Genomic DNA, 16,535 nt, shown 5'->3' with positions numbered 1-16,535 from the left:
AGCCTCGGGGTGAAAACCAGAGGTTAGGCTGACCGAGACCCCCAGACATTCCATGAACGCCTTCCAGACCCTGGATGTGAACCCCCAGACGTTCCAGAGGGCTCTGAACAAGTGTGTGAGTTCGATACCTGGAGTGACGCGAGAGTGCACTGCCTGCCGCCTCCAGACCTAAAAGAACACAGAAGACAGCGTGCAGGAGAATGTCCTCTCGTGCCACGAGAGTGACACTGGCGCTGTCGTCCTCCGCTCCCCCGGATCGCCCTCCACCCAGCTCCATCATCTCGTGATCCGGGTTGGGGGGGGTGGAACAGGTTCGAGTCCAGGCTCTGTCGCAGCCGGCCACGACTGGGAGACCCATGGGGTGGCTCACAATTGGCCCAGCGTCGTCCAGGGTAGGGGAGGGTTTGGCCGGCAGAGATGTTCTTGTCCCATCGCGCACTAGCGACTTCTGTACCGGGCCGGGCGCAGAGCACGCTGACTCGATCGCCAGGTGTACAGTGTTTCCTCTGACACATTGGTGTGGCTGGCTTCCGGGTTAAGCGGGCTCTGTGTCAAGAAGCCGTGCGGCTCGGTTGGGTTGTGTTTCGGAGGACATACGACTCTCGACCTTCGCCTCTCCCATGTCCGTACAGTAGTTGCAGCGATGGGACAAGACTGTAAAACAAATTGGATACCATCAAATTGGGATGAAAAAGGGGGTAAAATACCAACAAAAAAACAACAACATGAAAACAAAAAAAAGAGAGCAGCTGTCCCTGGTCGGGATATATGGATTCCTCTGGGTACTTGGGTGTGGGTGGCTGGATCCGGTCGCCCAGCTGGTCCCGACAGATCGGGTCCTCTCCTCTCCAGGCGTTGGACGACCTGGAGAACCCGATCCATCGCTTCTCCTAAGCTGGCTAGCATCGTCGAATGCTCCCGGACCCGTGCCACGACTCCAGGCTGGTGCTCCTCTCCTGCTGACTCTATGACGGGTGTGTGATTCTGTGATGGGTGATTTGAAGGAGTCAGGCGGAGGAGGGTAAATCACAGAATAACAGGATTTATTCCGGAATACAGAGTTACGTAGTAAAGCGTCAAAACAGTCCAGCACGCAAAACAGGCGCACTGGAAACAACAAGTCACAATATACACAACACCCGGCGATACAAAAGGAGCTCCACTGAGCTTCACTATCCTCACAATAAACAATCACACACAAAGACAAGGGGGCAGAGGGAACACTTGTACATGTACTGATGAGGGGATATGAACCAGGTGTCTGTAAAAAAACAAGACAAAACAAATGGAATGATGAGATGAGGAGCGGCAGTGGCTAGAAGGCCGGTGACGACGAACGCCGAAGCCTTCCCAAACAAGGAGAGGAGGCAGCCTCGGAGGAAGTTGTGACAGTACCCCTCCTATGACGCGCAGCTCCAGCAGCGGGGATGATCAGCAGGACGCGGAGCAGGGCGAGCCGCATGGCGAGGGTGGAAATCCCGCAACAGGGAGGGATCGAGGATATCCCTCACCGGGACCAAACACCGCTCCTCCGGACCGTACCCCTCCCAATCCACGAGGTACTGAAAGCCCCCCACACGACGCCTCGAATCCAGGATGGAACTGACGGAGTACGCCGGAGCCCCCTCGATGTCCAGAGGGGGCAGAGGGACCTCCAGCACCTTAGACTCCTGGAGCGGACCAGCCACCACCGGCCTGAGGAGAGACACATGGAACGAGGGGTTAATACGGTAATCTGGAGGGAGTAATAACCTATAAATTACCTCGTTTATTCTCTTCAGGACATTGAACGGCCCCACAAACCGCGGCCTCAGCTACTGGCAGGGCAGGCGGAGGGGCAGATTCCGGGTTGAGAGCCAGACCTGATCACCCGGTACAAAGACCGGGACCTCACTGCGGTGGCGGTCAGCGTTGGCCTTCTGCCGACGCACGGCGCGTTGGAGGTGGATGTGAGCAGCGTTCCACGTCTCCTCTGCACACCGAAACCAGTCATCCACCGCAGGAGCCTCGGTCTGGCTCTGATACCACGGTGCCAGAACCGGCTGATAACCTAAAACTCATTGAAATGGCGTTAGGTTAGTGGAAGAGTGGCAGAGAGAGTTCTGGGCATATTCGTCCCATGGCAAGAACACCGACCACTCCCCCGGCCAATCCTGGCAGTAGGACCGCAGGAACCTACCCACATCCTGATTCACCCGTTCCACCTGCCTATTAGACTCGTGGTGAATCCCAGAGGGAAGGCTGACCGAGACCCCCAGACGTTCCATGAACGCCTTCCAGACCCTGGATGTGAATTGGAGACCCCGGTCAGACACTATGTCCTCTGGCACCCCGTAGTGCCGGAAGACGTGTGTAAACAGGGCCTCCGCAGTCTGCAGGGCCGTGGGGAGACTGGGCAGAGGAAGGAGGCGGCAGGCTTTGGAAAAGTGGTCCACATGACCAGGATGGTGGTGTTACCTTGAGAGAGGGGAAAATCTGTAAGGAAGTCAATACACAAGTGAGACTATGGCCATTGTGGAACTGGTAAGGGCTGTAACCTACCCGCTGGGAGGTGCTTAGGTGCCTTACTCTGGGCGCACACCGAGCAGGAGGAGACATACACCCTCCCGTCCTTAGCCAAGGTAGGCCGCCAGTACTTTCCGGTCAGGCAGCGCACTGTATGACCGATACCTGGGTGACCAGAGGAGGGGGACGTGTGTGCCCAATAGATCAGACGGTCACGGACAAGAGAAGGCACGTACTGCAGCCCAGCTGGACACTGAGATGGAGATGGCTCTGTGCGTAACGCCCGCTCTATGTCCGCGTTCATCGCCCATACCACCGGCGCCACAATGCAGGAGGCCGGGAGTATGGGGCTGTTGTCTATAGGCCTCTCCTCTGTGTCGTACAGCCGTGACAGTGCTTCTGCCTTCACGTTCTTTGTACCTGGGATGTAAGATAGTGAAAAATCAAACGGGGTGAAGAATAGGGCCCACCTGGCCTGGCGAGGGTTCAGCCTCCTCGCTGCCTGGATGTACTTCAGGTTACGGTGGTCCATCCAGACGAGGAAAGGGTGTTTCGCCCCCTCGAGCCAGTGCCTCCACACAGTCAGGGCTCGGACAACAGCCAACAGCTCCCGATCACCAACGTCGTAGTTCTGCACGGCATGTGCTCCTCTCCTGCTGACTCCATGACGGGTGTCTGATTCTGTGATGGGTGATTTGAAAGAGTCAGCCGCAGGAGGGTAAATCACAGAATAGCAGGATTTATTCCGGAATACAGTTACGCAGTAAAGCGTCAAAACAGTCCAGTGCGCAAAACAGGCGCACTGGAACCAACAAGGCACACGGGGAAAAATAACCTGGCGATACAAAATACAAGGAGCTCCACCGGGCTTCACTATCCTCATAATAAATAATCACACACAAAGACAAGGAGTCAGAGGGAACAATTATACAGGTACTGATGAGGGGATATGAACCAGGTGTGTGTAATAAACAAGACAAAACAAATGGAATGATGAGATGAGGAGCAGCAGTGCCTAGTATGAAACATGTATGCACTCACCAACTGTAAGTCGCTCTGGATAAGAGCGTCTGCTAAATGACAAAAAATTTAAAAAATGTAGAAGGCCGGTGACGACGAACGCCGAAGCCTGCCCGAACAAGGAGAAGAGGCAGCCTCGGAGGAAGTCGTGACAACTACGGAGGCTAATGTGACTGTTTTGTCTAACTTACACTAGCTTAGAGTGGCATGAAAATACGATCACATTGCTAAAGTAAGCAAATAATTACTACGAAACAACTTTGCCATATTATGATGTCATCAAATTTACTTTAGAGAGATGGCAATGTTGCTATTACTGTTACTAGCAAACATAGCTAGCAATGCTAGTGTTAACTAGCTAAAATACAGTGGTCCCCTCAATCTTAGTTAGCTGGCTAAAGTTATACTGCATCTAAAGTAAATCTGGCGACATCACAATCATGACAAAAGGTTTTCCTACTATTTATTTGCCTTCTTTTGAAATGTTATCATGTTTCCAAGCCAAATCCGAGTTATTTTGAGGTAGGCTAACGTTAGCCAGCTACCTAGCTAGTTCGGGTAGCTAGCTAGCTAACGTGTCGTCAGCTATGCTAGCGATGATAGTGATAATGATGATAAAAATATACATAACCAGCAGTCTATGGTCTAGCTACCGGTATACTCACCACCACTAGGAACCAACGAACTCAAACAACCTATTCCGCATGATAGGGTCCTTCGGCATGGCATGCAAACCAGTTGGCTGTGCATCCAGCTGGAAGCATGCATTGCATGGTCAATCCGTATAGGATTTTTCAGTCTAAAACGGGCGTGATCCTTTGAATACGTTGGGGGCAATGAAACAACGGAGCCCCATTCAATCAAGGGAAGTGAAGTGGGCCAAGGGGCGATTTGCACGTAGAGTTTGGCAAAAGGGGGCATGATTTGTTGACATAATTGTAATCCAATCCCAACCTCCATTTACTCGTTGTGACGCACTGAAGTTCCAAACTCCGTTTGAGACAAGACTGACTTCATGACCAAAATTATCCTATTTACACTTTGTAGTCAATTTTGACACGAGGATAAATGTTTCTGACTCATGTTGATGCCACATAGGCCTTTTTCAAAGGGATTGGTTGGTTTTTAGGGGCAGTCGCTCTGTAAGGTCTCTGATAGGTTGATTTGTTATTTTGTTACCAGGTATAATTATCTGCTCATCTGGCCGTCCTTAGCATCGTGGCTAATTTGGCGAGGTTGCCCTTTGAGAAAAGCTAGCAACTAGCAATTTTAACCAATGGTTTAAACCAAAAGTTCACAAGTATGGCCCCTTTGTGTGTTTAAAAGAGCGTGTGTGTGTGCATGTATGTTTTTCCTATCTCATAATTATGGCACATTTAGCAAGCAGGGCGGTAAATAACTGGTAAATAAATTATTCTCCACATGTACACACACTGAGACATCCTGCACACTTACTCTCCCCTGTAGTGTGTGCATGTATTTGTAGGCTCTGTGTGTGTAAGTGTGTGTGGGGGGTGTTTGTTCTTGGACTGCACCTGTTGTCAACGCGTACCAGAGGTGACACACACACTCCGAGTGTGCGAGGTCCTGCAGAAGCGGCAGCCGCACAAGCAGCCTCTCCTCCTCTCTCTCTCTCCTCCTCCTCCCTCTCTCTCTGCTTGGCACTCCGCTCTGTGGGAGCCCACACCTCGCCTCTCTCTTTCCCTGCCTCTATCTTTCTATCTCCATTACCCTCCTCTCTACTGTGCGTTGTTCCAGTGCGGTCCTGTGTCAGACAGTGTCACCATGCGTCTGGGAATCACCTCCATCATTTCGGATATACTCAGCACCTCCGGTAACATCTGCCTCTGCTGGGCGGACGGCAAGGTAGAACTTGACTCCTTTCTATCTTTTTGGCTCTGCTCTGTCTGGGGCAAGGTACACTCTGACTCCTCTGACTTATTTAGAAGACGCTCTTATCCAGAGCGACTTACAGGAGCAATTAGAGTTAAGTGCCTTGCTCAAGGGCACATTAACAGATTTTTCACAGAGTCTGCGATTTGAACCAGCAACCTTTCGGTTACTGGCCCAACGGCCAACGCTCTTCTCTCTCTCTATCTCATTCTATCTCTATCTGACTCTCTGTCTCTCTCTCTGACTCCTCTCTCTCTCTCTTTTTTGCTGGGTGCAGGGCAAGGTAGACTCTGACTTTGACTCCTTCTCTCTCTGGCTTTGCTCTGGAGCAGGACAACACCTCTACTGAGGAAAGGCTGATCTGTTACCTGCTGTCTGTCTGCTGGTTTCCTATGGGTCTTCTGTTTGGAGCTCTGTGGAGGGGACGTGCATTGACTTTACTATGTACTGTGTAGAATGGTTGTTGTGCAGGCTTGGGTTGTTGTTGTACATGTGAAATTTGGTATGTGTGTGTGTGTGTGTGTGTGTGTGTGTGTGGGGAGGGGGGGGGTAGTTTGAGGGTTATTCTAAAATGGTATGTGTTGGGTTTTGTCTGTAAGTTAAGGTGTGAGTGAGAGAAACACATGAAAGAGATGGCTTTATTTTGTATGGGTTGGAACAAGAGAGAGTGGGCACACAAAGTGAAGCTTGTTAAAGCAGTGTTATTGGTTTGAACAGTCTCTCTTGCTCTTAGAAAGGCATTGTTTTGAAGGGGACACAGGGGAGCGGGAGGGACATGGCCAGTACTACAGGGGCTGGGAGTTAATATTTCAGTGGTTCTGACACCATGCTCCTTGATATTTTGCTCAAATAGTTTGTGAACCGTGTGTGTGTGTGTGTTTGTGTTTGTGTGCGTTCCTGCATTTCTGCATGCGTGTGTGTGTGCTCTTTTGTGTGTTTGTGTATACGCACCTATGTGTGTGTGTGCTCCTGAGCTGAGTGTGTGTGTGTGATTGATGGATGTGTCGGTGGACTGGAGCAGTATTTGATTCAGTGTTGGGCGTCGGCAGGGAGTGCAGGGCAGAGCGGAGCGGAGCAGAGGCTGATGATGATTTGTTTGAGGCTTCAGCGTCTCTCTCACCGTCTCTCTCTGACCTTACCTGGGTAAAATCTGACTGCTGACATTAAGCTCTACATCACTACTAACAGGCCTCCGCACCATAAAACATGTCTACAACTCTATCTGCTTTACATCGCTAAAGTTATTAAATTGTAAGAATCTCATAGATGAAAGCTTGTAATAACACATAATAACACTACTCAACATACAAACCATCTTACAGTAAAACATTTACATAACTCTATCTGCCTAACATCTCAAAAGTTATTATATTGTATAAAGCTGTAACTGATAGCTTGTTATCTCTAGAGTTATTATATTGCATAAAGCTTATAACTGATAGCTTGTTATCTCTAGAGTTATTATATTGTATAAAGCTTATAACTGATAGCTTGTTATCTCTAGAGTTATTATATTGTATAAAGCTTATAACTGATAGCTTGTTATCTCTAGAGTTATTATATTGTATAAATCTGTAACTGATAGCTTGTTATCTCTAGAGTTATTATATTGTATAAAGCTGTAACTGATAGCTTGTTATCTCTAGAGTTATTATATTGTATAAAGCGTATAACTGATAGCTTGTTATCTCTAGAGTTATTATATTGTATAAAGCTGTAACTGATAGCTTGTTATCTCTAGAGTTATTATATTGTATAAAGCTTATAACTGATAGCTTGTTATCTCTAGAGTTATTATATTGTATAAAGCTTATAACTGATAGCTTGTTATCTCTAGAGTTATTATATTGTATAAAGCTGTAACTGATAGCTTGTTATCTCTAGAGTTATTATATTGTATAAAGCTTAGAACTGATAGCTTGTTATCTCTAGAGTTATTATATTGTATAAAGCTGTAACTGATAGCTTGTTATCTCAAAAGTTATTATATTGTATAAAACTGTAACTGATAGCGTGTTATCTCAAAAGTTATTATATTGTATAAAGCTGTAACTGATAGCTTGTTATCTCTAGAGTTATTATATTGTATAAAGCTTATAACTGATAGCTTGTTATCTCTAGAGTTATTATATTGTATAAAGCTTATAACTGATAGCTTGTTATCTCTAGAGTTATTATATTGTATAAAGCTTATAACTGATAGCTTGTTATCTCTAGAGTTATTGTACCATATGTAGTAGTCAGATCATCTTCCCAACTACTCCTTTATTATCCTACTCCTCTATATAGTCTAGGTCTATTTTTGTAAAATGTTTATTTACCGTAGCTTGATATTATAGCTCAACTCAACATACTGTCCATCAAGCATAATTGCCTCCCTATTTTGAGTTCACAATTCACACCTTTGTGGAAACGCTCTATTCCATGTCACAGTTCTTGGTAGAACACCTCCTACTAGGGCATAGCTGCTGTGGAGGGGATGTCAGAAGTGGAGCCGGGTGAATATGTGTGTTCCTGTCAGTCTGTGGCAGGGCTTTGGGGCTGAAACGGTTTTTAGGACATGGTCTGAATGGAGAACAGGGCTACTGCCAGCTGAGGGAGAGAGGGAGTGAGGGAGGGATAGAGAGCGTATGAGAGAGGGAGAGAACGTGTGTGAGAAGAAGGGAGTGAGGGAGAGAGGGAGGATGCCAGTGCCAGAGAGAGAGAGAGAGAGAGAAGGAGTGTAATAGAGGGGCATATTTCTTTTAGTAATCAGCCTGTCCTGTTGGGGTTATGAGAGCACTTCCCCAGATGAATGTTCTAGTGTTGATTGGGCTATATGGACGTGTAGATCTGCTGACTGTTTACTCACTACTGCCTATTGCACTGGATACACACACACACACACACACACACACTGATTCACACACACATGAATACTTGTACAGTGACACACACAGACAGACACAGGCATACACGCAAGAACATGTTGGATGGATACAAGATGAAACACACACCTTAGACACACAGATGAGTCACACTTCTAATACCATAGCTTACCTAATACCTGTATAAAACCCAAAAGCACAAGCTGCACCCCAAAATGCTCTACTGTTATAGTGATGATTTTCATTGTGATTTTCATTGTGCATATATTAAGCCTAGGATAAAAACAGTGTCAATGTGCACTGCAGGGACCAGAAGATCCCATTTGGAGGAGATGGATAGTGTAGCTCCCCAGAAGGCATGGAGAAGTGTCACACTCAATAGATCTGGAGTGATCCTAACAGGAGAGACTGACCTGGTGCCAAACGCTAACACAATGCTAACATTACACCAAGCGAACGTTAACATAGGCTTAACGCAAACATAACACTAACATAACACCACCAATCTAACGCTAACATAGGCCTAATGCTAACTTAATGCTAATATAATGATAACATAACATTAACGCTAACACAACGCAAAGCTAACTCTGTGGTAACTTTTAGCCATTGTGTTTTGCATGGCTGAGCGTCTGATGAAGGTGTGAATTATTATTTTTTATTTTTTTACCTTTATTTAACTAGGCAAGTCAGTTAAGAACAAATTCTTATTTACAATGATGGCCTACACCGGCCAAACCCGGACGACGCTGGGCCAATTGTGTGCCGCTCTATGGGACTCCCAATCACGGCCGGTTGTGATACAGCCTGGAATCGAACCAGGGGGTCTGTAGTGACGCCTCAAGCACTGAGATGCAGTGCCTTAGACCACTGCGCCATGGATGTGTCCATAATGAGACAGACACTAGATGGGACAGTTTTGTTTTGCTGTTGGAGTTAATGGAGGAAGCTTGTCAGGGAGTATAGGGTTGGACTGTCTGGGGGTTGATATCCTAGACATGTGTTTGCACTGAGAAGATATCAAAACAAGACCTTCTCAATTCTCTCCCTCGCTTGATCATTAATTCTCTCTTTAGCTCTGTTTCTCTGTCTCTGTCTCTCTCGCTCAATATCTTTCTATCTCTATTTCTCTTTCTTTCTCAATCTTTCACTCGCATTCTTGCTCTCCTAGTTTTTTTTTCACCCTCTCTGGGAGATGTTGGTGGTTGGAAGGCAGTGGTTTGTGTAACTGTTGATGATATGAGAGACGCTGAGCGACGCTGTTAGAGCCTTTGATGTGATGAAACACTTCAAGAGGTGTGTGTGTGTGCACTATACTAGGTTGTGTGTTTGTGCATTTCTGTGTGGGTGTGGGTGTGTGTTGTCTCCCTAGGGGTCCCTTCATCTGTCACGTCCGTTGGTCAATCGCATGGATTACCTCCCACTGGGCAAAAACTGGTGAATCAACGTTGTTTCCACATCATTTCAACAAAAAAATGACATGTGAAGACGTTGAATCAACTTGTGAAACTGATTGGTTTTGAAAAAAGTCATCAACATAAGGGAATTTCATATTTTTTTAACCCAACTTTTAACCTAAATCCAATGTCATAGTGACACTTTTGGTTGATTTCGCGTTAGTTGACAATTCAACCAAATGCAAATAAAAAAAATGGACATTGAAGTGACGTGTGTACCCAATGGGCTGTCTCCCTAGCTCTCCCTCTCTTTCCCCTTTTCAAAACACTATCTACCTCCCCATCTCACTCAGTTTTGTTAAGAAGTCAGTGTCTACTCTCCTTCTGCACTCTCACATTTTCTCCTTTTCCTCTCACCTCTGCCACACTGTCTCCATCCCTTTCTTCTCTCTCTCTCTTTCTCACACCACACAGAAGACACACACACACACACACACTGCCGCTGGTCAGGGCCTGTGGCTGTGCGATTGTTGGGTTGCTGAGATGTGTCTGACAGGGTTACATAATCTTGTTCCTTCTGTGTGTGTGTATGTGTGTGTGTGTGTGCGTGTGTGGACGTGTTTCACTATATCCCCACAAGATTAGTAAAATAACAAAAACTGGGGTTATGATTTGGTTGAGTGTTAGGGTTAGGAGCTAGGGTTAGGTTTAGGGTTAGGGTTAAGGTTAGGTTTAGGGTTAAAGTTAGGGTTAGGGGTTAGGGAAAATAGGATTTTGAATGGGACTGAATTGTGTGTCCCCAGAAGGGGGGAGAGAACGGGCTCGTGGTAATGACTGGAGCGGAATCAGTGGAATGGTTCAAATACATCAAACACATGGTTTCCATGGTTTCCAGGTGTTTGATGCCATTCTATTTGCTCCGTTCCGGACATTATTATGAGCCGTTCTCCCCTCAGCAGCCTCCACAGGCGCGCATGCGCACATGTGTGTGGAATCAGATGAACATACTTGCATGTTAAAGCCCAAGATGATGCTTTCCCTTTCGGCTGTGTTGTTCGAAGAAATGTTATGTCATGGTACAGAAAATAATTTTAGAGGAAAAAAATAAAATACAAATTAAGTGATAAAAGCATATGTTCACAATGTAAACAACCTGTGTCCTAATTTCAGGTAATATAATTACCATCATTCTTGCCCCAGCACTCACTGTCTGGCAGCCTTTCTGCTTTAAAAAAAAAACCTACTGTGCTATCTGACTACAGCCATAGATACATAGAGTTTGGTAACTTCCGTCGGAGATTCACAATTTCAACAGGTGCCATTTTGACACCAAAACTTCCAGATCAGTAACATTCCATCCAGAATGCACACTAGAATGTGGTCCTGTGTAGCTCAGTTGGTGAGAGTATGACATCAGTAACGCCAGGGTTGTGGGTTCGATTCCCTCGGGGGTCCCATTATATAAAATACATCCTCTGTGATGGAAGGTGTGGTGCCAACATGGATGATATAGTTGGGTACTAGCTGTGTGTGTCAGTCACCTTGAGAGTGATTATCTCTGTGTGCATCTGGCAGTTGTGTAAGAGGCTGGTGCCAGAGGGCACATACCATTCTGTGTTTGTGTATATACACACATTTCTGACCAACAAGCTCTCACTGCAGAATCAGACATCCAAACCCTTGTCCATAAATGTCAGATTTCTTGGCATTAATTCCGAATGGTGAAGTTCATGATTAAGGTTTGGGATAGGGTTAAAACAAATAATAATAACAAATGAGAGCCTACAACTGGGATTGAACACGTTACCCTCAGAGCCAGAACTCGTGGTTTATGCCCAGCCACCATCCCCATCCATAATGTATGAAAAAGATTAATAAAAAATGTATGCACTCACTAACTGTAAGTCGCTCTGGATAAGAGCGTCTGCTAAATGACTAAAATGTAAATGTAAATATAATGCACAAGCCTACTTGATGTTAATAACGCTCACCGTTGCCCCCAGTGGTCGGTTTTTACATCATCTCCTGAAGTCCTGCTTACCTAATAATAATTTTGTGGGTGCTTATATTTGTGTTATTTCATACATGTGCATTAATTGGGAATGTGTTTTCTTGCATATCCCACTCAGAGATCCTCGGCAATAGGGTCACAGCTAGCCCTTATCAACGGTGACCCTGGAGCATTTAGGGTTAAGTGCCTTGCTCAACAGCTTTCTCACCTTGTCGATTCTGGGATTCGAACTAGCGACCTTTCTATTACTGGTCCAACGTTCTAACCGCTAGGCTACCTGCCGCCCTGAAAGGATGTCTAATTTCGCAATGGATTTTGAACGACCTGGCTGGTTTTGACACATTTTCAAAAGCAAAGCACACAGTACACTCACAGTTCTCACACACACAGTACACAAACTGTGCCTCTCTCACACACACACACACACTGTCTATATCTCACACGCAGCAAGGTGAAAATGAAGTGTGATACCGACATACTGGACACTTTATCACTAGAGAAAAGAGTGTGGGTCACCTCTTTCTCCCTCTTTCTCTCTTTTTATTTCTCTCCCTTCCTGTCTTCCTGTTGTCCTCTCTTTCTCCTCTACCCCTCTCCTTCCTTTTCTCTCTCTCCCTCCCCTGTGTCGTTAATATTACCATGTTAATGAACAACTGTCGTAACCCGCAACGCTGCACATGTTAGCTAAGCCCACAAATAATTAAAAGATCATTATGGCTCAATAGACAAAGTCATACTCTGGAATCAGACTCATTAGTTGACATTTATACCAACAATGACATCAATTAACATGAAAATCCTCTTCTATCTCACCCTCTCTTTCTATCTCACTCACTCTCTCTTTCTATCTCACTCTCTCTTTCTATCTCACTCTCTCTTTCTATCTCACTCTCTCTTTCTATCTCACTCTCTCTCTTTCTGTGTGTTTCTATGTGTGTGTGAGAGAGAGCGTGTGTGTATGTCTGTGTGTGTGTGTGTGTGTGTGTGCTGCAGTAGAAGTGTTAATTAGCGTGGAGCAGATGGAGAAGGTGATGGGGTGCACAGTACCTACAGTTACACCACTACAGCCAGCCACACCCAGCCAGCATTTCACAGCACAGCATACTACTGGCTGGCTGCACGTGACTACACACACACTTGCTTATGTAACTAAATACAGTACTCTCACTGTATAGAGTTTCAAAGTAGTGTCCCTTTTAGATAAGAACAATGGTGGAAAACAACAGAGTTGTAGGTACTGTACCTTCAGTACAGTATAGAATAGTTCAATACAGTACAGTATAGGATGCCTCTCTCCATCACACCTCTTCCTCCACACCTTTCCAAAAATAGTGTGCATAGCATAGCTGACAGGCCAGCCAGACAGCCAGCAGAGAGAGAGAGAGAGAGAAAGAGAGGAGTGGTAAAGTCAGTGAAGTCGGCCCAAGCTTCATATTCATGATGTCTCTCTCTCTGGCTCTCTCTTGTTGTCTTTCTCACATTATATCTCATTCTCTTTCTCTTGTGTTCTATCTCTCTCTCTCTCTCTCTCTCTCTCTCTCTCTCTCTCTCTCTCTCTCTCTCTCTCAATTTTTTCTCTCTCTCTCGTTCTATCTTTTTCTCTGGCTCTCTGTCTGTGTCCAGGCGCAGTGCAGTACAGCACAGTACCTATCCTATAGTGTCTCTCTCTCCACCCAGACCCCTGTTTGGCTTCCTCAGCAGGTTGTTCCTGCTCACACACAAACACACACACACACACACAGTTGACCTTGGCAGATAGGAACGCCCATATTAGAGGCATAAAACATCTAGATTTCCCCACACCTAACCTTGACCATTAAAATATCTGACCCTCTTTCAGTGGTAAGGGGTCACTTCTATCTACTCTGCCCACCACCGTCTCTCTCTCGCGCTCTCTGTCTCTGCAGGTCAGGAAGACAGGTTAAGGTACTTCCTCAAGGTGCCCCAAATTGTTCACTTTTGTGAGTGTTTTAATATATTCTTTTTTTTTTACAAGCGTTGGCAAGCCCTAAATGTCAGAGGAATGGTTGGTCATGTAATGAGGATCCTGCAGTAACAGAAACTAAGAGTGTTAAAGATGGAGAATCCTTGTCTTTTCCTTCTGAGGCTTTTGGAGGTTATTGCAGTAGAGGGTGTGCCCAGTGTCTAGTGAATAACGCATGCACACAAGCACACACACACACACACTTATCATATCAACTCCACAGACATTGCAGATCAGGTATAATGTCTCTTATCTGTTTTAGAATCAGATTTGTAGATAGAGGCAGTGTTTTGGTTGCAGGGGACACGCTCAGCCTATCGACAGATTTGTCATGTAATTCCAAGCGGTGGGGGGGATTTGCTGCAACTAAGACAAGTTTCCGTACTCTAGAGTTGAGAGGAGGGTGTTTGTGTGTGTGTGTGTGTGTGTGTGTACGTGTGTGTGTGTGTTGCATGTGTGTGCGATTGTGTGTATGTGTCCATAAATTCTGATATCTGACCAACCCCGCCCTAGGTGTGACTTTGACAAAACGTCCTCACAAAGTTTTATAGAGAATCATCCTAATTATTCTTGCATGTCACATGGTAAGATAGGGCCTACCTAGTCAGTAGTAGAGGATTGGGCAACAGACCTTGGCTTAAATATTATTTAAAATCATTATAGAGTGCATTTGGAAAGTATTCAGACCCCTTGACTTTTTCCACATTTTGTTACGTTACAGCCTTATTGTAAAATTGATTAAATTAAAATGTTCCTCATCAATCTACACACAATACCCCATAATAACAAAGCAAAAACAGGTTTTTAGAAATGTTTGCAAATGTATTAAAAATAAAAAACTGAAATACCTTATTGACATAAGTATTCAGACCCTTTGCAATGAGACTCAAAATTGAGCTCGGTGCATCCTGTTTCCATTGATCGTCCTTGAGATGTTTCTACAACTTATTGGAGTCCACCTGTGGTAAATTCAATCGATTGAACATGATTTGGAAAGGCACACACCTGTCTATATAAGGTCCCACAGTTGACAGTGCATGTCAGAGCAAAAACCAAGCCAGCTCCGAGACAGGATTGTGTCGAGGCACAGATCTGGGGAAGGGTATCAAAACATTTCTGCAGCATTGAAGATCCCCAAGAACACAGTGGCCTCCATTAAGACTCTTCCTAGAGCTGGCTGCCTGGCCAAACTGAGCAATCGGGGAGAAGGGCCTTGGTCAGGGAGGTGACCAAGAACCTGATGTTCACTCTGAAAGAGCTCCAGAGTTCCTCTGTGGAGATGGGAGAACCTTCCAGAAAGACAATCATCTCTGCAGCACTCCACCAATCAGGCCTTTATGGTAGAGTGGCCAGACAGAAGCCACTTCTCAGTAAAAGGCACATGATAGCCCGCTTGGAGTTTGCCAAAATGCACCTAAAGGACTCTCAGACCATGAGAAACAAGATTCTCTGGTCTGATGAAACCAAGATTGAACTCTTTGGCCTGAATGCCAAGCGTCATGTCTGGAGGAAACCTGGCACCATCCTTACGGTGAAGCATGGTGGTAGCAGCATCATGCTGTGTGGATGTTTTTCAGTGGCAGGGACTGGGAGACTAGTCAGGATCGAGGGAAAGATGAACGGAGCAAAGTACAGAGAGATACCAGAGTGCTCAGGTCCTCAGACTGGGGCGAAGGTTCACCTTCCAACAGGACAACGACCCTAAGCACACAGCCAAGGCAATGCAGTAGTGGCTTCGGGACAAGTCTCTAAATGTCCTTGAGTGGCCCAGCCAGAGCCCGGACTTGAATCCGATCTAACATCTCTGTAGAGACCCAAAAATAGCTGTGCAGCGACGCTCCCCATCCAACCTGACAGAGCTTGAGAGGATCTGCAGAGAAGAATGGGAGAAACTCCCCAAATACAGCTGTGCCACACTTGTAGCGTTATACCCAATAAGATTTGACGCTGTAATCGCTACCAAAGGTGCTTCAACAAAGTACGGAAGTAAAGGGTCTGAATAGTTATGTAAATGTGATATTTCAGTTTTTCTAAAAACCTGTTCTTGCTTTATCATTATGGGGTATTGTGTGTAGATTGATGAGGGCAAAAAACAATTTAATCAATTTTAGAAGAAGGCTGTAACGTAACAAAATTTTGAAAAAGTCAAGAGGTCTGAAAACTTTCCGAATGCATATACATTATTGGTTCTTGATAATAATAATAATAATAATAATATGCCATTTAGCAGACGCTTTTATCCAAAGCGACTTACAGTCATGCGTGCATACATTTTTATTTTTTTTGTGTATGGGTGGTCCTGGGGATCGAACCCACTACCTTGGCGTTACAAGCGCCGTGCTCTACCAGCTGAGCTTGTTTGTTTTAATGGATCAATAGAATAGTCACAAAACTGCAAATCCCACCCATATGACACTCCAGGCAGAATAAAGCAAATGCAATTATTTCAAAAAGTGTTTGAACCCAGCTCCCAGGCCTTCCATCATCATCACCACCAGTCACTGGGATAATGTCATGACAGTACAGTATCTAATGCCAGTTTATACAACGGGTGGGTCTAATCCTGAATACCGATTGGTTAAAACCGCATTCCAGCCGGTGTCTATTCCAAAAGTTACCAACGGCTAAATCTATGACGTTAAAATGCCTATTTACTCTGTTCCATCTGACTACCCCACTGTCTCATCAGCCCAGCCAGGCAATTTATAAACTTGATCTCCACTATAAAAAGCTTCTAGACATTATCTCACATTACTTTTAGACTAACATTTCGTTTTCAACAGCGGAGAGTTGTATAAACCTTGTTGTCTGTCTCTCTGACATTTGCAATATTGTTTCAGTATTCAAATTCGATCTCC

General features: G+C 45.4%; 1 protein-coding gene across 4 annotated transcripts in view; it reads left to right on the top strand.

The window, feature by feature from the left end:
* Positions 1-16,535, top strand: part of LOC121585174 (tight junction protein ZO-2) — a 155,710-nt gene that overhangs the window by 13,480 nt on the left and 125,695 nt on the right. Inside the window, exon 1 of one of the 4 annotated variants that reach the window (XM_041901569.2) lies at positions 5,270-5,391. The exons of the other annotated variants lie outside the window; for them this stretch is intronic. Within the exon in view, the coding sequence (XP_041757503.2) occupies positions 5,311-5,391 (81 nt within the window). The 5' untranslated portion in view covers positions 5,270-5,310. Of the gene's footprint in view, positions 1-5,269; positions 5,392-16,535 lie in introns of those variants that run through there. 4 annotated transcript variants of the gene reach the window in all.

The sequence above is a fragment of the Coregonus clupeaformis genome, chromosome 16 (genome assembly GCF_020615455.1).
Source record: "Coregonus clupeaformis isolate EN_2021a chromosome 16, ASM2061545v1, whole genome shotgun sequence".
In the NCBI taxonomy this organism is placed as follows: Eukaryota; Metazoa; Chordata; class Actinopteri; order Salmoniformes; family Salmonidae; genus Coregonus; species Coregonus clupeaformis.
Note: the sequence above shows the minus strand (reverse complement) of the source record. Positions and strands in the feature narration are given on the sequence as shown.